The 22,651-nt window shown below is 43.4% G+C and overlaps 1 protein-coding gene and 1 long non-coding RNA gene across 2 annotated transcripts in view; both read right to left on the bottom strand.

Annotated features, from left to right (window-relative positions):
* Positions 1–22,651, bottom strand: part of LOC134392656 (uncharacterized) — a 284,868-nt gene that overhangs the window by 4,841 nt on the left and 257,376 nt on the right. The gene's annotated exons all lie outside the window — the stretch shown is intronic.
* Positions 1–22,651, bottom strand: part of CD81 (CD81 molecule) — a 77,324-nt gene that overhangs the window by 4,841 nt on the left and 49,832 nt on the right. The window contains exons 3-7 of the mRNA XM_063117160.1: positions 12,415–12,512; positions 10,682–10,756; positions 4,859–4,969; positions 3,687–3,785; positions 2,679–2,768 (exon numbers count right to left, since the gene is read on the bottom strand). Of these exons, the coding sequence (XP_062973230.1) occupies positions 2,679–2,768; positions 3,687–3,785; positions 4,859–4,969; positions 10,682–10,756; positions 12,415–12,512 (473 nt within the window). The remainder of the gene's footprint in view (positions 1–2,678; positions 2,769–3,686; positions 3,786–4,858; positions 4,970–10,681; positions 10,757–12,414; positions 12,513–22,651) is intronic.

Genomic DNA, 22,651 nt, shown 5'->3' with positions numbered 1-22,651 from the left:
CCTAAGGCTTAGTTACTGGCAGTCAGAGCTTTAAACTAAAACAGGCTGGCATTTTTGGTGTTTCCGGCCCCACCCCTTTTCAACTTTGGCCCCACCCACCACGGGAATCTCTGAGACCATCTCTGAAATTGAATTTAGCCCATAGAAAAGGGTTCTCTACTTCTGTTCTAGGCAAAGTAACTGCAGACAATCCCATCATGGCAAGAACCTTCAGGACAAACTAGTTCTGGTACAGAAGTCACAGATGGGTTTTAATGTCAGACAGTTTTCTTGGTCATTGTCGCAAGTCCAAAAAAATATAGAATTAAAACCCAGTATGAATTTTAGCAGGTTTAAGTAGCAAACCGTAAAACCCCAAACGTACAACTTTTAAATGAAATGCTGCTGCTGCTCAATATTGCTTTGAACTTCTAGTTTTCCTCACGGTGAATGATGCAAAGTCAGCAACTCATAAATACATTTCATCCACATTATCAAGGAAATTAATTCTACTGGAAATGAAATGCTGCAGATGGATAATATCCAAATGGATTTAAACAAGTGAACTACCATAAAGGAGGGCCTGAATATTGAAATGATACTTCATCTTCTGCGGGAGCACAGAGAGGGAAGGAACATGCTCAGGCTCCAACTTGAAGAAAAGTGAGATCTAGGTGCATGTTTTATACTGTATTTTGTATTTGTGCTTTTAACCTGTTGGTTGTTTTATCATGGTTTTAATTTTTGTGAACCGCCCAGAGAGCTTCGGCTATTGGGCGGTATAAAAATGTAATAAATACATAAATAAATAAATGTTTTGAAGCTGTCCTTTCCCTCTCTTGCTCTCTGGAAGTCCTCTGGGGAGTTGAGGAGGAGAGGGGAAGGCAGTTCTTGCATGGGGGAGCTGCGGCTAGGGCTGTTTGAGAATTTTGTTTCAGTTCATTTCAATAAGAATTTATCAAAATTCACAAATGTCTTCATATTTGCGACGGAAAGAACTTGACATTTAGAAAATCATAAATGTGGGAAATATAGAAATTTACCGATTTGTCAACCATGCTAAGTGCTGCATTACAGTTGCCACTTCTTTTTCTGAAAGGCTCCTAAGAACATCAGAAGAGCCCTGCTGGATCAGACCAAGGGTCCAGCTAGTCTAGCATCCACCTGCCCACAGGAAACCCACAAGCAGGATATGAGCCCAACAGCTGCCCCAACAACTATATGGCAGGTGGGTACAATATGGCCCTCTCTGTTCTGGGAATAGCTGTACCTATTGAATTTGGCCGGTGCTAAAAGGGAGAATTTAGCTTCAGTTTGGTTTTTATAAGAATTTACAAATAAATAATAAATCACAATTATCTTCATATTCAGGACAGAAAGCACTTGGGATTTTAAAAATCTGAGTGCAGGAGAAAGCCAAACCAATGATTTGTCCGTGCCTAGCTGCAACTTCTCCCTTTTTTGCAAGGAGTGAATGAGGAAAAGTTGGAGGTAGTACATGGGTAGTCCTGTTCCTTCTCTGCATCCCCATATCAGTTCAACATGTTGGGAGATCTACTTTAGCTGCCCTATATTTCTTTATTTCTTGAGCATTGTATTTACATCCCAGCTTTTTTTCTCTTGCAAGGAGCCCAAAGAATCTTACATGGTCGCCCTCCTCCTCTCCGTTTTATCCTCACAACAATATTGTGGGGTTGGTTAGGCTGAGAGTCAGTGACTGGTCCAAAATCACCCAGTTAGCTTCATGGCCGAGTGGAGACTAGAACCCGGATCTCCTGAGCCTCAGTCCAACACTCTAACCACTATACCACGCTAGCTCTCAAAGGTTTCCAAGACTTTCCTTGGTGTATACTTGCTAGTCTCTGCACCCCGATAGAAGCTAAATGCTTGGAACAGCACCATTTTCACCCTTTTTTCCTCCCTTCCCCATAATTCTGAAGAGACACCCGACCAAGGGCCTTGCTAGACCATGCCGGATAAACCGGCACGGAGGTGGGGCGACGGCGCGCTAACTTTAGCGCGCGTCGCCCCGCCTCCTAGACGGCCGACGTGCAGGGACTACGGAAGCCCTGCAGCGTCGGCCATTTTTTGGGGGGGTTAAAGGGGCCACGTGCAGCCCGAAGACTCCGGAGAAGGTAAGGGTTTTTCTTACTTAAGCCCCCCACCCTTTTTTTAAGTAAGCCCCCTGCCCACTCTTTCCCTGCCCTCCCTCCCCGTCTCCCGTGTCGCCCTCCGCCATCCCCCTCTCCTGCCGGTCCGGCCTTCCCCCCCTATGTCCCCCCCAGGATCCCCCCCTGGCCCGATGGGCACAGCGCTCATATGAGCGCTGTGCCCAGTCCGTGGCTTTTCCCGGCTACTCGCGAGTAAGTGAGTAGCCGCAAAAAGCCACGGACCTTGCTAGACGTTCCGCAGCCCCGGCCTCAGGCCGGGGCTGCGGAAAAGGCGTGCCATAAGCGACTTCGCTTATGGCGCGCTAAGGGAGGCTTCAGTGCGCCTTGAGCCCGGATTCCCCTGTGCGTCATCTGAACGCACAGCAGGGAAACCGTGCCTCAAAGCGCGCTAAGGCCTCATCTAGCAAGGCCCCAAGAAGTCCATCAGCATACTCCACACCTCTATTGTATAGATGGCACCTCATCCAGTCCTTCAGGAGTATCCCACATCACACTGTGCCACAAGATGTCCCACCCACCAACACTTACCATGATCACAGCCACCACAATGGCAGCAATGCCAATCAGGTACAGCTTTCCCGAGAACAGTTCATCAATCTTATGGTGACAGTTTAGGTCCTGAGGTAAAAAATAGATAAGCATGTATCAGGTAAACCCCCTGCAGGTGAGAACACTCCCCCCCCCCCATCATAGGTATAGAGATGAGGAAGACTGATGGCAGGGCAAAAGCCATTCATGAGCATTAAGTATAACCTAATTCTAGTTTGTTGGGGAAATAATGATGACATTATGAGCCTATCCCACAGAAGGAGAGGTTTCTCAGTTTGAGGCCCGCATCCCTTTATGGAGAGCCTTTCAGGTGCCACATGCTAGAGATGGCTGTTTTCCTGCAAAAGTGGGTGGGGCCAAAGTGACAATGGTGGGGCTATCCCCCCCTCTCTCTCTCTCACACACACACCTCACACATACACACACAGCTGCAAAAAACTCTCTGCCAATTTGTGCCCCTGTGCTGCAACTCAAAAAGCTGTCCATTGGTTTCAAATGGAGGCTTTTTCCAAGCGGAGGATTTTAGGGTATTTTACCCTTGAACAACAGGATTTTTACCCTTGAAAGGTGGACTAAGTTAGTCCCACAGTAAAACACAGTACAACGACAAAACAGGTGTTTTGCCACATATGTCCATGGAAAAAAACACCTTAGAAATTTAAAAGAGTTACCCTTCATACTCAACAATTCACTGGGCAATGATATCTCAAATACAAAATGGAGCACTGTGCCTTGCCAAATAGCTGGCTGGGAACTACCATTTTGAAGACGCTTAAGAATAAGGTACTTCTGAACCCTAACACCACTTCTGAATTTGCATTAGCAACTTCCTCATCCAAGGGATGGAGCCAGAGGCCCTTCATACATCATAGCTACTACAGCTCAAAAATGGTGTACGATTCCACTCGCCCACAACCTTAATCAGGTGAAGTCCTGCTGGAGAGGAAAAACCCATGCATTGAAGACACCATGTGGATGTTTCCTTACGTTATTTAGTGAAAGTAGGTTTGCTTCGCTAGGGCAGAAATTGTTGGTAAGTGCCATGTTGAATACAATTTCCACAGTACGTGAGCCACAGCATTTTAGCTGCAAGAAGAGAAAAGGCACAGAAATTGACTACAGACATTCATCTCCAAAGTTTTCAACTTTTATCTTTTCAGTGAATCACCTAAGACCTCCTACATGTACATTCTCATGCCCAAATATCTCTCTCTCCTCATGTTACCTACCATCCAGGGAAAATTCAGGAGATGGGTTGGCAAGGGTGCTTTAACAGAGAGCCTTCAAGAAGGGAGGAAAGCCCTGGACTGGAAGTCTTGAAAGGTTCTGAGCACTGGGTGGAAGGTGGCAACTTTATACTGGAAGAGTGCCTTAAGTCTGAAGTTTTGCAGGGGTAATTATATGGTATAAAGTTGGCTTTCTTTTCCCCCTTGCTTATAAAATGATCACACACCTATATCACTGGTGCAGTCCAATGGAAAGTAACAATATATTCGTTATGCAGATCTCATTTCCTGCCATTCCTGTTCCTCTTCCCCATAATCTTTGGGGAAGAATTTTGAAGATGACAAACCTGGGCTGGGGGGCATTGCAATTTCCTCTCTTTGGGATCTACACTGCCTTTTTTTTTTTTTTTTTTGCATCCTGGACTGTTTCTAGACAGGTGGCCCCTAGCACTACCCAATCTATTTTTATTTATTTTTATTGTAAGCAATGGATGGAATTGCAACCAACTGTCTACACCATCAGGAGCATTGTACTTTTTTTGTGTTTACATCCTGCTGTATAGGATGACATAGCTGTTGTGGGTGGGGCCATTTGAAGCTTAGCACACATATAGCTGAACATGAGGGACTACAGAGTAAACTGGCAGGGGATAATTGGGTATCTCCACTTGAAAATGTTTTCTTAAAGGCTGGAGACCCCTGCTCTGTGGCAAGGGTAGACAACCTGTGTCCTCCAGAAGTTTTGGCTCCCATAATCCTTGACCATGCTGACTGGGGCTGATGGGAGTTGTTGTCCATAACATCTGGAGAGCACCATGATGCTCTATGGGTACTTCTGGCACTTGTTGAAAACAAAAGAATAACAAAATTGTCAACAGCCCTGTTTGTGGAAGGTTAAGGTTGATTCCCTAAAGAGTGCACCATAGAGCTTACCGTTTCATGGAAAGTTTTCACAACTGCTCGCGCCTTGCTCGATTTGCTTTCATCGCTTGACTTTGCTTGGTCCAATGCCTGATCATAGAACTGTTTGATATCTCTGGCAACCTGCAAAGGAGTGGGGGGGGGGGGGGAGAGAGAGGGAAAATGATATGGTTGCAAAAGAACAACAACCCTCAAATGTGCTTCCTAATGTGTTCAGTTCTTAGGGAGATATACTGCATGGTGGCAGGTAGGCAGTCTTGCATTACACACTAGTCTTAATGTGAATACAAATAATTCTTTCATCAGTGAGTTACTATTAGTAGTAATAGTAATATGTATTAATATAACAACATCTTTAAGTGTTTACATACAAAAATATTAACAATCATAATGAAAAATACTCATATAATATTGCATAACTCTAAAAAAATCAACTTAGAACAACAAAGCTAAGATAAACTGAAACAATAAAAAGTAAAAGTAAAATGGAGCAGCATCATGATGGTTCCATATATATATGTGTGTGTGTGTGTGTGTGTGTGTGTCTTTTAAAAGAAGAGAGCCGTCCAACAGAGCTCAGGAAACTGAATAAAGCTTGTAGATCAGACACCATCATCCAGAATTGAGACCAAGTTGAGAGCAGGGAACTGGTGAGTTTGATAGTTGAATATCATGGACACTCCAGCAAGAAGTGTTTAGCAGTGACGGGAACAGCACAGGACGTGAACAGGCACAGGGCCTCCCTCTTCACAGATACCGATGTGTGCCCAAATCTTTAACTGAGCCAGGACAATTTGTGCTTCCAAATGAACAGCTACTGCTTCTTCACTGCAGCGGAGAAGCAGCGGTATGGGCAAGAGAGAGATGCATTGAGAAGGTGGTCAGTTAACCAGTGAGGCAATGGATGTATGAATGTATGGGATCACGTAAAGGAAAGATTAATAGTTTCAGGCCATTTCTGGATTCCCAGGTGGTCACTGTGGTCAGGTACAACAGCTAGGTTTAGAAGCTACTGGCCCCATTCAGAAGACACCTTAAACCACGGCTTTAACCACGGTGGTTAAGCTAGAAAGCTGGGCAAAAAGCATTAGTCACCGTGGTTAAAGCCAGGGTTTAAGGTATTTTCTGACCCCGGCCCAGCTTTCTGGCTTAAACACCATGGTTAAAGCCGCCTCTTCCTGGAAAACAAGGACCTTGGTCCTGTTGTGCACATTCTGGTAACCCCTTGAGTTAGCTACTCTAATGCATTTAGTGTAGTGATCCCCATGAAGATCATTTAGAAGCTTCCAAACACTGCCATTTTCTGGAGCACAACCTGTATCCAAGGTTAGTCACATGGAGCACATCATACCAATACTTGTTTCTCCTCAGGTTAGCAGGTAAACTTCAGGCTAATTTCACGATGCCACATTTAATCTTGAAAACTCTCCAAGGTCTGGATCTGGGATATATGGGGGAATGTCTTTTTCCATTTGTAACTCCCTGATTTTGAGATCTGGCAATGAGATTTTTTGTGTGTGGGTACTATCACCATAAAAAGGTGAAAGGTTGGTCAGTATTGCCAAAGGGCCCTGCTATTGTGGGACTCTCTCCCATTGTAAGCATACCACATTGTTTTAGTTAACCCTTTTAGGAAGGTCGGGAAAACTTTTCTTTTTGGATAGACTACAAGTGGCTAAGAACTGTTTTAAATGTTGACTTGTTTAATACTAACATTACATTACTTTATTTTAATTGTTTTATTCATGTCGTCACCAGATTTTGATAAAAAATCAGGGTATTAAAAAGCACATTCCTCCCAAGGTCACTGCTTTTCCAGTGCAACTCCCCAAACACACCACTTACAGAAGCTGTGATAAGACAGAAGGAGAAAGCAAAGAAGAAGAAAGATATGCAGACCTCAAGATAAGAACATAAGAAGAGCCATGCTGGATCAAACCAAGGGTCCATCTAGTCCAGCACTCTGTTCACACAGTGGCTAAACAGCATTTGACCAGGGACCTACAAGCAGGACACGGTGCAACAGCAACCTCCCACCCATGTTCCCCAGCAACTGATGTATACAGGCTTACTGCTTCTGATACTGGAGGAGCACACAGCCATCATGACCAGTAGCCATTGAGAGTCTTCTCCTCCAGGAATTTAAAAACCATCCACTTTGATGACCATCACTACACCTTGTGGTAGTGAATTCCATAGTTTAGCTATGCACTGTGTGAAGAAGTACTTCCTTTTATCTGTCCTGAATCTCCCACCAATCAGCTTCATGGAATGACCCCTTTCAGTTCTAGTATTATGGGAGAGGGAGAAAAATGTCTCCCTATCCACATTCTCCACACCCTGCATAATTTTGTACACCTCTATCAGGTCTCTCCTTAGACTCCTTTTTCTTATGCTGACTGTTTAGAATCAGTCAGTCAGCATAAGAAAAGTGAAGAAGGAAACTCAACAACAACAACAAAGAAAAACAAAAAGGCACTTATTGGGAGAAGCATAGGGTAGGAACATGATTTTTCTCCCATTTTGCATTTGATTTGATGACCTGGATCTTACATAGAGAAGCTCAAAGGAGTGATCAAGGTATTGGGTGCTTCCAGATGAAGTTTTTCCCTGTGCAATCGCACTGCCTCATTCATGGAATTTTACGTGCGTGTGTGTCCAAATGACTTATAGTCTTCCATTTATAGCTTTCCCGCTGCTGCTACTGTCTTTTTTTCTTACTAGCAAAAATCTGTTATAGAGAAAACGACAGAATAGCTACACCGTGCCTTTGGTTTGTTAGTGCTTAGGAGCCCTCCATCTGGAAGCACCTCTGAATTTCCCATTGTGGATTAAAAAAAAGAAAGCCAAGTACTAAATAAAGCACCATGAATGTTACAAACCACAGCACCAAAGCAATTTTATAACAGTCCATCGACATGCAGCAGAGCAAATGGGTTGTGGCTTGGAAGTCTTTTAGAGAAATGCATCCCGTTTTCTTACTTGGGCCAAAATACCTCCAAAAACACAATTAGTTTTGATAACTGGAAGTCTGGGCCAGCTGTTTGCTAGCATGGTCAGAGGACTTTGCCCTTCCCATTCCAATTTATGCTACCCCTTGGGAAGTGAAACGTTGAGAAACAGCACGTCAGGTTTCATTTTTAAAAGTGAGAATGGGAAGCTTTTTTATTAAGGGGATAATTTGTCCTGGGGGAAGATCATTAAGAACTACAAAATGCCTCTATTCCATTTCTTCAGTGCCATCTGGAACTGACTAGTGGATAAAACACCGGTAATAGAATTTCCTCCCACTGTGGACAGCATACACAAGGGCTCAGATGACACCAGTGCTAATGAAAGTGAGTGGCTATTTGATACAGAGGAATGGGTGTGTGACATTCAGATTCTTATCCTGAATCAGGGCTGTGTGGTGTCGGTGCTCAGCTCTTTTCTGTGTAAATCAAAACTGTCAGAAACGCCTCACCCCCACCCCGGCATTGTGGGATGAATGAAAATTGGAGGGAAAATTAGTATAACCCTACTGAAACAACATCACCATGTTGGCCTCCCTATAGGCAGGGTGACCATATGGAAAGGAGGACAGGGCTCCCGTATCTTTAACAGTTGTATAGAAAAAGGAATTTCAGCAGGTGTCTTTTGTGTGCATGCACCACCTGGTGAAACTCTCTCTTTATCACAGCAATAGCCCTGATGTCTTGACCAGATACAAAAGAGGGCAGGGCTCCTGCAGCTTTAACTGTTGTGATGAAGAGGGAATTTCACCAGGTGCTGCATGCATACAAATGACACCCGCTGAAATTCTCTTTTCATACAACTTTTAAAGATAGAGGAGCCCTGTACTCCTTTGCATATGGTCATCCAGCTATAGTGGCATAGTTAACTTGGACTGGGTGAGAGAAAAAGGGTATGAGTAAACAGACAGAAGCAGGAAATTAAAGATGACGTAAAAGGAAAAATGGAACCTTTCCTTTGCCTTCCAAGAAGCGAACAACACTACTAGAAAACCTCAGAATTAAAATTTTACCACAGCTTCAAAGAGTCAAAAGGGTGATAAAGCAACGTGCCTGTGGCCTTAGCTAGATCGTCCCGGGATCATCCGTGTTCATGTAAATGACACACAGGGGATCCCGGGAGCAGGCAGGGACGACCCCAGGACGATCTCGGGATAAACCTTCGGTCTAGCTAAGGCCTGTGATTCACTGGATGAATATTGTCACCACTTATTTTGCGTGTGTATATATCTCTGGGCATGTTTGGATGGATAGTATCAGTGACCCAAACTTATGGAAAAAGCGATAGAAAAACAACATAAAGTGATATTGTAAAAGGCTGTCTACTCAGAAGTCCAGGATTGTAATGGGTGTGCGAGTCTATACACGTCTCAGGGAAACATCACACAGTCTTTGATGCAAAGATTGCAAGGAACAGAGAATTCTCCATCTCACTGGTAGTCTCTCCCATCAGATAATTGCTCTCACAAATTAAAAGAAACTCCATGTTCTTTATTTCTAGTCATTCATTGCTATAATGCTTACCTTCTCTTGATTTAATAACCCATTCCATTGCCTACTTCTTTCTCCCAGCAAACACATTTGTTTAGTGCAGTTAAAGCCATTTGTTAATCTACTTTATGAGGCAACCAAATCAGTCTTTTATTTACAGACTTTTCTGGCTCTTCTTCCCCTATTATTTTCATCATTCTTTTCAAGTCTAGACATTAGACCAACCTACAAACGTATACTTCTCCATACCTCTGAATCTGATGTTAATACTCACTTAACCACAACATTATGGTTATCCATAAGGATTATTATTATTATTATTTTTAAAAAAACTATCTCCAAGTTTCTGTGAGCTCTAGTCTGCAGTTGCATAGGTAATTTGTTTTATGACTATGTACAGATAATAAAAGAAAATATGACAGGGCTGACATTGCTAAAAAAATATATTATTTATTGCAGTTTTATACTGCCCAATAGCCGAAGCTCCCTAGGCGGTTCACAAAAATTAAAGGCACACGCGCTTGCTTTCTATCCCACAAAGGTCTTGGGTCAAACATGTTTTTGATATACTATAACAGCATGCAAAACCTGTTTGCCGAGAGACCAGAATGGGATGGAAATATGAGTGTGTGTACCTACAGGCAGAAGTACTACTATACTAGCTTCAAGACTTTGGGAAAACCATGTAGCCCAGGGATTGGGAACCTGGAGCCCATGGGCCATATCTTCCCTAAGAAGGGATGGGGTGGGGGATGCGTTCTTATGTGACCTACCAGCTTCTCCCCCAGGACATGCCCCATCTCCCCAGGAAAGGAAAAGCCATTATCTCCAACCAAGTATCCATGTTTCACTAAAGACAGTTGCTGTCTCGGGATCCAGTTTTTGCTGTAAAATGCTCTAATCTGAACAGCATGGCTTAGTTTGTTCGAAGCTTTTGGGAGAGTGGGAGAGCCCGCCTCTTCCCCGTAGCACGTTGGCCTGCTATTCAACAGCTGCCTCACATCACTGGCTGGCAGAAGGCAGGGAGATGTTTAGTGTGCAGTGATTTCGAATTGTTTATATTAGACATAAGGAGAAGCAAATAAATGAATACAAAGCAGTAGCTGCTGCTCCTCATCTTCATAAATGTTTGGTTTGGCATTCAGCCCAACCTACTTACCCATAGGGTTTTGAGAGGGGAAAATACAGTCACTCTTTAAACTTAATGGTCTTTGACCTATGAAACTTACACCACAATAAACATGTTAGCCATTATGCGTGGGACTCTCAGCTGTGTTGTAAAGTTAAAGTTCTACCTACATATACATAATCAATCTTCATAACAAACCCTTACCTGATCCTTATGAACGAACCCCCAGATTCCAGCAGCCACTTCACAAGCAAACAAGATTACGAGGCATGTGAAAAACTGTAAATGATACAAAGATCACGTAAGAGAAGGTGGCAGAACTGCCTGGTAATAGAGAAGGGCTTGGGTGCGAGTGTGTGTATTACAGCACGGAGGATAAATAGCATCACCACAAACCAATGCCGACTACACATCCTCATAACGCTCAATACACAGAGGATACATCCTGCTTCTCCGGCTTCCATTAAAGCCTGCTTTCAGCACACACAACATGTAGGAAGACTGTGGTAAGCAGGGGCAGAACAACACGTTTTATTTTTTATTCTTATTTACAACATTTACATACCGCTCCCCATGGAAAATTTCGGAGCAGTGTACAAGATAAAATAAAATGAGAATGAACACTTTAAAAAAGATTTTAAAAGAAGCAAAATGTACAGTGAACCGTGGCTGGTCATTAAGGAAAGGCTTCCTGGAATAATGACGTTTTCAGGAGGCGCCAAAAGGAATACAAAGTTGGCATCTGCCTGACCTACAGAGGCAGGGAATTCCGTAGGAGGGGGGCAGTTCGATCACAACCCCAGGGGAAAGTACCTCCTCCTAACATTCTGCTGTGGCTGAGGAGCCTTGAAGAAAGGCCATACATCAAGATGTACATCTCAGCCACTGATTCTTCTCTAAACATGCTGAAGAAACATATGAATGTGTTTTTCAAAACTGACAGCAAAATGCTATTAGTTTCCAAAATGCCCTCGTTCTTTTGTCTCCAGGGCTCAAGGTTCTGTTGCAATGAACTGCTACTGAGCACTTGCTTAAGCGCCAACGGAAAGGGTATGTACACAATATAAAAGTGACACCATCCCTCCCAGAGGATTTACAGTAGGCAGGGAAAGAATAAGGGAGAAATTCAGGACTGACACCCGTGCATAGTGGCAATGGTGTAAGGGAGAACCAGGAATTATCAGATGCATTCTCCAAATTGTATTATAATCATAGTGTGATGTTCCCTCCAGTCTCTGATCAAAGGTGATATTCAGCCCACAAGGGCCAGGGGGCTGGTGTGCACACAGAAGTAGGGGCAGGGCCAGCATGTGCTGCCATGCCCCCCTACCCAGTTTAAGCCATCATGCATTCAGACAAACACCTTTCCTGTAATCCAATTTTCACAGTTTTACAGATTTTTAAATAGCCTTGTTTCCCCTTTGGGGGGAAAAATCTGAATGAATGAAGCCAGTCAGCTTTCCTTCTTCTGTAGACGGGTTACACAATCTGGATTATTGAGTTCACAAGAAAATGACAACCCCCAGATTCTGCCAAGACTTTCATAGGGGAAAATTAAAGATCTGTCCTAGAGATTAAAAAACCCCAAACTTATACACTTGGCTACTCCCTCCTGAATAGGGAACACAGTGGCACTGTGTTTATCATCCATAGTATTTACATGGGAATCACAGAAGCCTTTAGTATACACTGGGACCAAATAAGTTACAGATGTGTTCTGCAGTTTTCTTCTCTTTTCCCATTCCTCCTAAACACAAATTGCTAGCTAAGGAGAACCAAAACTACTCTTAAATTGCAGAGATGCCTGCCCATTCAATGCCATGTGCCCCATGTGAACATCAGCTCTTTTCTATTGCCAGATATCCTTTTAATCTATGAAGATCATAAGGAGAAATGCCTGGAAAATGTTGACAAGAAAAAGAAAACAGGTTTCTTACTGTTCCCAGAAGGCACTGTGACTCCTGGATAGCACCATAGCATCCCAGGAAACCCACAAACATCATCACCGCTCCAACAGCAATCAGGATGTAGATTCCTGCAAGGGAGAACAAAAGGCAGGTGGATCAGAAATATCTTGCAATGCATTTAAGAGGCGAAGGTTCTTGTGAAAGGTAGATTATAGTACTGGATAGATAATGGCCAATGGTGGGGAAAGCATACGTTTACATTTAGAATATAAACAAGAAACCTGCTGGATCAGGCCAAAGGTCTACATAGATCTAGCACCCTGTTCCCAAAAGTAGCCAGTCAAATCATCATATTCAGATGTATCTTTTTTCTGTATACAGAAGTTCTTTTTAGTTGTAATTGCTAATACATCTATTCTTCATAAATTTGTCAAACACCTTTTTAAAGGCATCTAAGTTAGTGGTAGTGAATTCCATGCCAGTTATAAATTGCAGAGGGGAGAGGGAACCCCACCTTAGACAAATATATCAATGGAATTCTTGACTTATAGTACTAAACAAGAGACACATAGGCTGTTTCTACACCTGCATTTTTTCTCAGGATCATCCCAGGATCATCCCTGTGCATGCAAATGACACACAGGAGATCCCGGGAGCAGGCAGGGACGATCCCTCTGTTTTCCTGGGACAATCCTTAGGTGTAGAAGGGACATTGACCATCTCAAACCAGGCCAGAGTTGCTGCTTCCATTGGGAAGGATTTATCCAACGTTTCTCTTTCTAAACACGTTTGTTGAGAGCCTAAATAAACTTGTACAGCAATGGCTATGGTAATACAGACCCAAAATATTAAGATGATGTTTTTGATGGACAGCTGCGACTTCTTTGCATGATCAGAGCTAAACATCAAGAGTTTGCCTCTGATGACAGGGTTACAAAATGCACAAGTTGCACGGTCAAAATGCAAAAGTTTCACTTAAACTTCTCTGACAGTTTTGGGATGTTTTTCTTCCAGTACATGTTGCATGATTAAGCTTATTCCTTGTATTGCAGTCTCCTTTGTTATAGTGTATCTTCCTTGCTCCTCCTTATGACAAATATTCTAAGACAGGGGTCCTCCACGGATTGGATGCCAGCTCCCATGAGCCCCAGCCAGCACGGCCAATGAGCAGGGATGATAGGAGCTGTAGTCCAGCAGCATCTGGAGAGCCATTGCTTCCTCACCCCTGTTCTAAAAATATATGATGTTGGCTAAATTTGCACAGGTTGAAGAAAAGAAGATCCTGCCCAGAGATTGGACTAAGGCAGGGCTAGTAACCTGGTATTCTCCAGATGTTTTGAACTACAACTCTCATAAGCCCCAGGCAGCATGACCAATGCTCAGGGATTATGGGAATTGTTGTCCAAAGCAACTGGAGGGTACCAGATTGTCTACCCTTAGACTAAGCAATCTTCATGCCATTTCCAGCCCAGCTATGCTATGCTGTTCTGTGCATAGATACAGGCTGAATCTACATTACTGTAGCTGTAACGTTATAGATAGCTCTGAATGACGTCAGTGATCATGTGATGTGTTCCTTATAACATTATACAGAAAGGTTTTGTACCATTTTACCTTTCGTTGTAACACTTCTGCGTCATTAGACTTCTTTGAATGTGCTCCGTTGTTAAGATGTCTTCTGTGTCGCATTGTGAAACTAATGTCACATGATCCCTCACCAGGCTTCCTGTCTGATGTAACTTCCTCTACGCGCCTTCAGTAACCGTTGTTAGAACTGGTGAACGGAATGTGTTAAATCTTTCTCATTTTTAAAACATTATTCCCGTGGCATTACATGCAACCTACCTCGGGTAAAAACTTAAAAAAAAAAAATTAAAGGATGTGCATCCTTAATTTATTTTTTTTAAAAAATAAATTAAATTATGCGCATATGCACATCCTTTAACATATATATATATATATATATATATATATATATATATATAGTTTTTACCCAAGGTAGGTTGCATGTAATGCCACGGGAATGTTTAAAAAATGAGAAAGATTTAACACATTCCGTTCACCAGGCATCCCTACACTTTCCTCAAGAGACAGACAACTCCGACAATCCACAAACCACTCTCTCTGAAGAACTCCCGCCACAAAGATGTGAAATTAAGAGCATGCGCATAAAGGAATGTTAGCTAGAGAGGCGCGGAAAATACAAAAACAAGGAAGAGGGAAGCGCAGAGAAAGGACAGTCTGGGAATTGCAAGGATCACAGAAACTAGAAGAAACAACAACAAAGACAATGGGGCAACGAACAGTGTGCTCCGCAACAACGTTACAAGAAAAGTTAAGTAACACTACTGAGCAACGGTATTCAAGGTAGTGATACAAGTTACAACGTTACAAAGGCTCAAAAAATCGATATAAGCAGAACTGTAGACCACACATTGTTGGGCAATACCCTTATTAAGACCAACCAGGTATCATATTACACTTAGAAGCAATGGCTGCTCTCTATTTCTGAAAACATAAAAGGACAGCTGTTAACACAGACCTGCCTCTTGCCTTTGGTAAAACTCACAGGTTTTTGAGTTGGCTTAGAGCAGACTTACAGAGAAACATGACAAGCAAATATTAAGATGATATTTTGGGACGTTGGACAGCTGTGGCTTTTTTGTATGATCAGAGGCAGACATACCAGGCATTTGCCTCTGATGGCAGGGTTAAGAGGCACAAGTTGCTTCTTAATCCTGCAGCATAATAAAGATGGAGATTGATTTTAGTTCTGCACTAGGTAAAAAAGTCAATAAAAATGATTTTTCTTAACTTAGTGCACCACCTAATCCAATACCTGCTATACCTACCAATGACTATTGTGTTTAGTTTGCAAATCTCCTTTTTAAAACTGGGGGCTTTTCGACACCAGATTTTCTTTCTATACCAAGTTTTTACTTGTTTTAATAAAGATATTTCCTTACTATGGGTTCTCAGTATGACTATCATTGTTTTATTCATACATACTTTTTTCAGTACCTGGTGTTAGAAAGTTGAACAAATACTAATGTACTCACTAACTGATAGCCAAACTAGACATGAAGTTAAATGTATCTTTACATGCAAAGGGCAGTTTTTTAAAAAATTCAGGTAGAATCAGCAGGGGTGTGTGTGTGTGTGTGTGTGTGTGTGTGTGTGTGTGGCCGGCCTTCTGGGACAGAGGAGGGGAGATCTCACGTGTGATTAACGCGAGATCTCTCCCCTGTTTACACGTAAGGCGTGATAACCTCAGGAAGAGAGGTGTTGTGCCCGCCATTTTTATATTTTCTTAAAGCGACGGCATTGCACAAACGGTCATGCGCAAAGGTAAGTGGTTTTTTTTAAAATTTAAATTAACTTCCCCGCTCCCCCCAACCTACCCCCGATGGGTGCAGCTCCTGGTGCAGTGGGGTCAAGGCGCAGAAACGGGCCACACATTCCACAGTCTCGGGCTCAGCCCGGGATTGCGGAAAAAGCATGCCCAAAGGGGAGGGCTCTACCCGGGGCAAAGGAGGGATGATCCCTCCCTGATCCCGGGATCCCCTGTGCGTCATGCGGATGCACAGGGATGATCCTGGGGTTCGCCCCGGGATATAGCCTGGTCTAGCTAATAAGGCCTATGTGTTGGTGGTGGGTATTTAAACTTTTCCTCCACTGCTGCACTGTTGAGGAAAATCCTGCCTCTGAAAGTGTTCTTTGCTCTTTGGTGGGGTTGTCATCTCGATTAGTGCCAATGAGGAAGCTAGCAAATTGTGAGAACTAAAAATGAAATGGTCTGATCTATAATAATGTTCCTCTTTCACTATGTTGCCATTGTTCACTGTGTAACTATATTACAATTGACCTGCAACTCAGTCAAAAGCCATCATAGTTAATTGTGGAAAGGAATGGTGTTTTAAACCAACCATGCAACCATCAAAAGGCCTACTGTAAAAATACACATGGAGGTTCCAAAAAGACAAATACGCAGAACTCTCAGTAGACTGTTAACTGCTCACAATGGCATTGTCAGATTTATGTTGTTTCAACCAAATGTCAACCATGAAGAAAGCCAGTTTCTTACAGTAACTGCTAAAAAAAGAAGTTGTCATAAACTGACCTACTGCCAAGCACTTGATACAACTGGTGGAGAAAAGGAACGGCTGGCTACTGTAAAACATAAGCATACTATAGATCTTTACAGTAATATCAACCCAATGTCTTGTTATAAAACAGAGATGTCTTTCCATAATACTGTGTTGAAGTAACATTCTTCAAGGGAAAGGAGCTCGGCTCTGGATCTAGGATAGGATCGAGATGAGAAATGGCAACCAGCCAAAAACGACTGGGGAAATGAAGATTTTAAGGGGGCCAAGAGACAGAGATCTCGTAGGAAAGGCATAAACACATTGTGTCAGGTAGACTGGCAGGAAGCCAGAAGAGAGGCCAGAAAACCTACAAAAAGGCCTTGTTTGAAAGCTTTCACAAGCTGTGCAATTACTATGTTGGAGTGCAGGGCTGGGGCGAGGGGGCTATCCGAAATAGAAGAAGCACAACATCTTTAAATATTAGACAGAAGCTCATCTCTCAGCACTAATATAAAAACAGGTAGAACCTCTCTTGTATCAGACTGTGGGGAAACAAGGAGGAGATTTACTTTAATTCATATTTATTTGAGGTTTCTAAGTAGCCACTTGCCTGGAAGCCAAAAACACCAGGCACATAAGATTTTTTAAAAAAAATACAAGGAAGAGTTGCCCTTTTAGACCAGCAATGCTCTTTTTTATTTATTTGTCATTTTTGTATCCTTTGCTTGCCTCAAGGAAGCTCTCAGCAGCATACCTGGGTTCATGTTAACCTTACAATAACTCTGGGAGGAAGGGTCAGCTGAGAAATAACACCATTGCTTCAGGCTGCCTAGGGAGCTGCATGGCTCAGTGGGGATTTCAAGGCAGCTTTGCCACATCCAAGCCACTGCACCACACTGATTTTATACTTACTTATTCAGGGGTTAAAGCAAAGGAGAAAGGGGCCGTTTTCTACCACCCATGGTTTCCTGTTCACGAAGTCTGCCTGTATCCCATCATTTGGGGGGCAGGATTGGATTTTCTCTGATTAAAAGGGGTGAGGATGGAACTATACTTGCACACTCATTGTTTAAGGACTACAATGCTAAATATGACTGTCTGGGTATGCAGGTGGCAGGAGAATGACTAAAGGCCATTGTGAAGAGTTGAGAATGGAGCTAAGGAGCAATGACCTGGGTGGTAGAGCTGTGGACAGAAACCCCCCAACCCTGCTTCAGAGGCTGATTCGGAGCTTCTGAATCAGCCCTGATCCGCTTCGGCTCTTCTGATCTGCCTTGACCTCGAATCTCAAACAAGATTCAGATGTCTGAATTATTCATCTATCTGACAGGCTGGATGGATGTCTGGGCCAGAGACCACACCACCACGTGATCCTCCTTCCCTGGCCACATGAGCCCCCTATTCCTTCCTTGGACCCGCCATGAGTGCCCGTGCTGTCCGGGCCTATTCATCGCCACCTGGACAGCTGTGGGCACTCACGATGTGTCCAGGTAAGGAGCAGGGGGCTCATGTGGCAGGGGACTCTGCATTGGTCCAAACTGGCCTGGAGCTGACCCGCTTTGGTTCCATGCTGCTTCAGGCCGAATCAGCTCGCTGCCATTCAGAATTCGGATTCAGAGCTGAAGCAGTGCACAATCCTACTGGGTGAGGATTTTAAATTTATTCAATTTGTACATTATGTTTTAATTAAGATTCTGTTTTTAATTTGGATTTTACTGTTAGCTGTACCTTGGGCACCATTCCTTAGCAGAAAGGTAGGTTATAAATTAAGGGCACAATCCTATGCATATTTAGACAGAAAAATGTCCTACAACTCCCAGCATTTCCCAGACTGGGGAATGCTGGGAGTTGGAGGACTTTTTTTCTGTCTAAATATGCATTGGATTGCACCCTTAATGAATAGATAAGTAACCCCCCATGTCTTATTTGAATTTCTCAGCTGGCACTGAGGACAGCGGAAACTGTTTAGTACAAGAAGTGGGATCGACCCAGTGACAGTGCAGTGGAGAGCAAGAAAGAGAAGTGTGATAAGATATAACTGAACCATAGTCAGGAAGTAATAAAATCACTGAGACGCCTTTCAGAGAAAAGCCACATTCCTTCTCAGATAGGCAGCCTTTATTAGGTTGCTCTTTGTCCCCGAGAGCTGGAGCCAAATAGACAACTGGAGAGTCACAGAGTGGGACTATTCTGCACAATTTACTTTAAAAAACAAACAAAAAAGAACAACAAACCTCCCCAGCGGACAATGATCCTCTGTATCTGACCAGACCTCATTTCAGCCAATTAATAGCTCCATTTAAGAAAAGAGAGTGCTCTCAATTTTAAATAGCAGGCAATGAGGCACTGAAGTCTGCATCATCTTAGCCTTTGGAAGCCCCTCCCTTGGGTATAACCCCTCCCTGCATATGGATGCTGCACAATCAGAAGCTCCTTCTCTGCAAAGGAAGCTAGAATGTCCCCTCCCCATAAGCAAGCAGTTATTCTTACAGAGTGGCTTTGTTTAGTCCTATCCTTTGCCTTTCTGCTTTCAAATAGGAGGGTTGTTTTGTTTTAAATGTCTTGACCTTTCAGCGGTTTCAGAAGCTTAAGACACACAATCTTTTGCAGGCAGACAAGTGCTGTTCCAGAGAGGGAGGCTCCCTTCTCTTCCAAGCCCCGGTTAGGTTCACATTTGTCTCTGTGTCAGAGATGGCTTTCCACCACCTCCCTTTTTCTGAAGTTTGGGTTGTACAAGCATTTAGTGAACAGCCACCCTCTGCAACAGGTGGACCCACATCTGCCACCCGAACTAGCTTACAACAGTTGGTTTTTTAGAAACAGAGGAAAAGCCAGGTCACAGTTACATCTCTTCTCAATCTTCCAAAGAAGAAGAGGAAAGGCAAGAGATGCATCACTGGGCTATATGCTCCTTTTGTTTATATCCTCCTTTTCAACAAATGCAGGCCTCATACTCCATATTCAGGTCTATTTTAGGGACTTTAGGGTACTTTCAGGTCAAAAAAAGGGACCAAAATAGGGACCTCATAAAAACTATGGAAACTATGACCTGAACTGCCTTTGATGCAGCCCCGGGGGAGCTGTGCTGATTGGCAGAAGGTAAAGTTCCATCAGGACAGTGTGGACACAAGGAAGGAGTTGGCTAAACTTGCCTACCTGGAAGTAACCCCTTGCCTTCATATTGAATTTCACTGAGCATGGGAGCAAGGCTGTAGTTTTGAATGTGATGTCATATGAAGGGACACACATCTGCAGAACTTGGATTCCTAAAGCTGATCCCCCTGAGAGAGAGAGAGTGGACGCAAAGGTAGGTGTTCACTAAATATGCCTACTCGGAAGTAACTCATTCTCATCCATTGCACTTCACTGAGCACAGAAAGGAAGACGGGGCAGGGAGGAAGCCTGCTGTTAGGCCTGCGCACATAAGGAAGAGCAAAGGTCTGCAAAACTTCTGATGGTTTTTAAAGCTAAAGGTGCCTACTTGGAAGTAACTCTTTCTTGTCCATTGTACTTCACAGAGTCCGGGAGCAAGCCTCTGTTCACGCGCTGCCCCACACCTACGCAGTTCACGACTTTGTTCCACTTCTGGGACTCTGCCCACCCAACCCCAAACTAATGCAGTTTCACATGTTGTTTGGCCTGTGCAAGCACTTTTTTCTAATTATACAGCATTTACTTGCAATGTCTGCCACCAGGGAAACAAATCCAAATTGATGAAAATCTGGGTTAAAATGGGAACACATCATAAAGATAAGCCCCATGTCTTTTCTTGTTTACAGGGAAAAAAAACAATTAATGTGATATCTATATAGATAGATAGACAGAAATAGACACACACACACACACACACACACACACACACACACACTTATATAGGCTTCTGAGAGGGGTCCTGCAGCTAGACCTCAAGTTTGATTTCTTGTTACACTATGCAGCCTGGGAGCTTAAGAAGCAGGAGAGGAAAGCATACAGTATGTCAAGACTGCTAGGAGACTATGATTTTCCTCCATGTAGCCTGGATGTTTCCTGTCAGTTATGGAATGAGGGAATGCATGTAGTGTTTACACAGAAACGCTACGTGCAATTGTAGTGATCCACATGATGAACCCCTCTACATGCACAATCAATAAACAGAGCTGCTGGTATATGGCTTCAATGATGCAGATCATTTTCACATTCAGCTGCTGAAAGCTCTTCAAGATAACATGGAAACGAAACTCTCTTATATCTAAAGAATGCATCTGGCAGGAAGTCATTCCAGATGTTCTCTGGAGAGTCTCTATATTTTCCCATAATGCCTCCTCTCCCCACCCCACTGGCTCCATGACAAAGCAAGCCAAAATTCCAAAGCCACTGGATGTAAATGAGGTAAATACATAGGGTCCCCTAATGCTGTGGGATCATAACGCAATCTGGACAAGCAGCTTTGAATGTTTTCTTGAGGTAGACAAGTATTTGGAAATAAAATACATTTAGGCTTTCTGCTCTTAAAACATCCGTGAAGGATTCATCTATATTCATGCGAGAGAATTTAAGATATGTGAACGCAGTTTATTAATAGGAGATGGAAACTGCAACGGAGCAGACATATTGAGAGAGGGATTGTGTCCTTCAGCTGCTTAGCTGAGCTGGCCCAGCCAACTACTTCATCATTTGGATTCACACTCACAGGCCTAATCTACACCAAGCAGGATATTGCACTATGAAAGTGGTATATAAAAGGCAGGAGCCACACCAAGCAGGATATAGCACTATGAAAGTGGTATGAAAGCAGTATATGGTATGTGTCAATGGGCCCCAACAGTTGTCGGTGCACTTCAATACTGCTATAAAGCAGTAGTGTGGCTCCTGCCTCTTATAAACTGCTTTCATACCACTTTCATAGTGGAATATCCTATTTGGTGTAGATCTGGCCATAGACTCCTCTTGCAGTGAAAGTAGCATCGGACTTTCCCCACCCCAGTCTTCTCTGCTGACACTGGTAGGAGAGGAGGGAAATCCCCGGCTTCTCCCTCTTTCTCAGGGAGAAATATAGCTAGTCTGTTGTCACAGATGAGTCACAGATGCAGCAAACCAAGCCAGACACACCATGGGAATACTCTCCCAAAGATCCAGCGTAGTATGGCTACTAGGAGGCAGCCACGGCAGTTCCAAACAGTTAGCCTTGGAGAAATGCCTAAGTTAAAGTCCTCCTGAAGCCAGCCAGCAGTTCGAGACTCTTATAGTTAGAGAAGACCTGTTTTGATAGACAAAAGGAAGTAATGTTGTCAGCAGCCAATCCAGCCACCGTTAGCTGCATACTTTGTAGAACTGGAAGTGGCCGCCCAAAGAGAAAGTTCACATTTGGACTGATAATTTTCATGTATCGAGTACTCCCAACTGGCCAGCAGACCAACAATATGTGTGTGTTTGAAAATACATGGAAACACCATGTGTGTGTTTGAAAATCCATGGAAACTTATCTTCCTAGTTTCAAAATCAAGGTTGAAAGCTGCCACAAGAAAAGACAGACTAACTTGTGGCATCTCCATTTTTGATGGCCAGAGTAAAGGTCTGATGATATGCCAAAGAAGCAAGAGGAGAAATATACATATTAGAGGCCTCTCGAGTGGGAATAGCAAAGTACAAATTCCACTGGAATTAAAGAGAGAGAGAGAGAGAAAAGAGAGAGAGAGAGAGAGAGAGAGAGAGAGAGAGAGAGAGAGAGAGAGAGAGAGAGAGAGAGAGGAAGCGCTTTTGACTGTTGCCTAAGTAAATACACAGCCAGGCTTGGAAAGAAATGCTGCTCACTTCAGACTCCAGGGGTGGGTGGCTCTCACAGCCCCAAAACAGGAAGCGGCATCAGAGTACAGGCTGTATGTCTCCAGTCAGGAGCAGTGTGAGGTTGGGTGGCTATTGTAGAATAATGCAGCAGCTGACACTACAACCACACAGATGGCAAGGGCTCTTTAAACAGTACATATCAGCAGAGCTGGCTTAAGAGACTTTGGGCATGTCTATATTGGGGAGGAAAGGGGGGGAGGATCTCACGATATGCTGATCGCAAGATCCTCCCCTTTGTCCACACGCAGCATGCAACATCCAGCGAGGAAGGAGGATGTCATGCTCGCCATTTTAATTTATTTTATTTTTTACTGAAGATGAGCACAGGAGCGCTCCAAAGGAAAGGTCAGGTTTGT

This window comes from Elgaria multicarinata, chromosome 2, assembly GCF_023053635.1.
Source record: "Elgaria multicarinata webbii isolate HBS135686 ecotype San Diego chromosome 2, rElgMul1.1.pri, whole genome shotgun sequence".
Classification (NCBI taxonomy): Eukaryota; Metazoa; Chordata; class Lepidosauria; order Squamata; family Anguidae; genus Elgaria; species Elgaria multicarinata.
The sequence above is the reverse complement of the archived record's forward strand: the minus strand, read 5'-3'. Positions and strand labels throughout refer to the sequence as shown.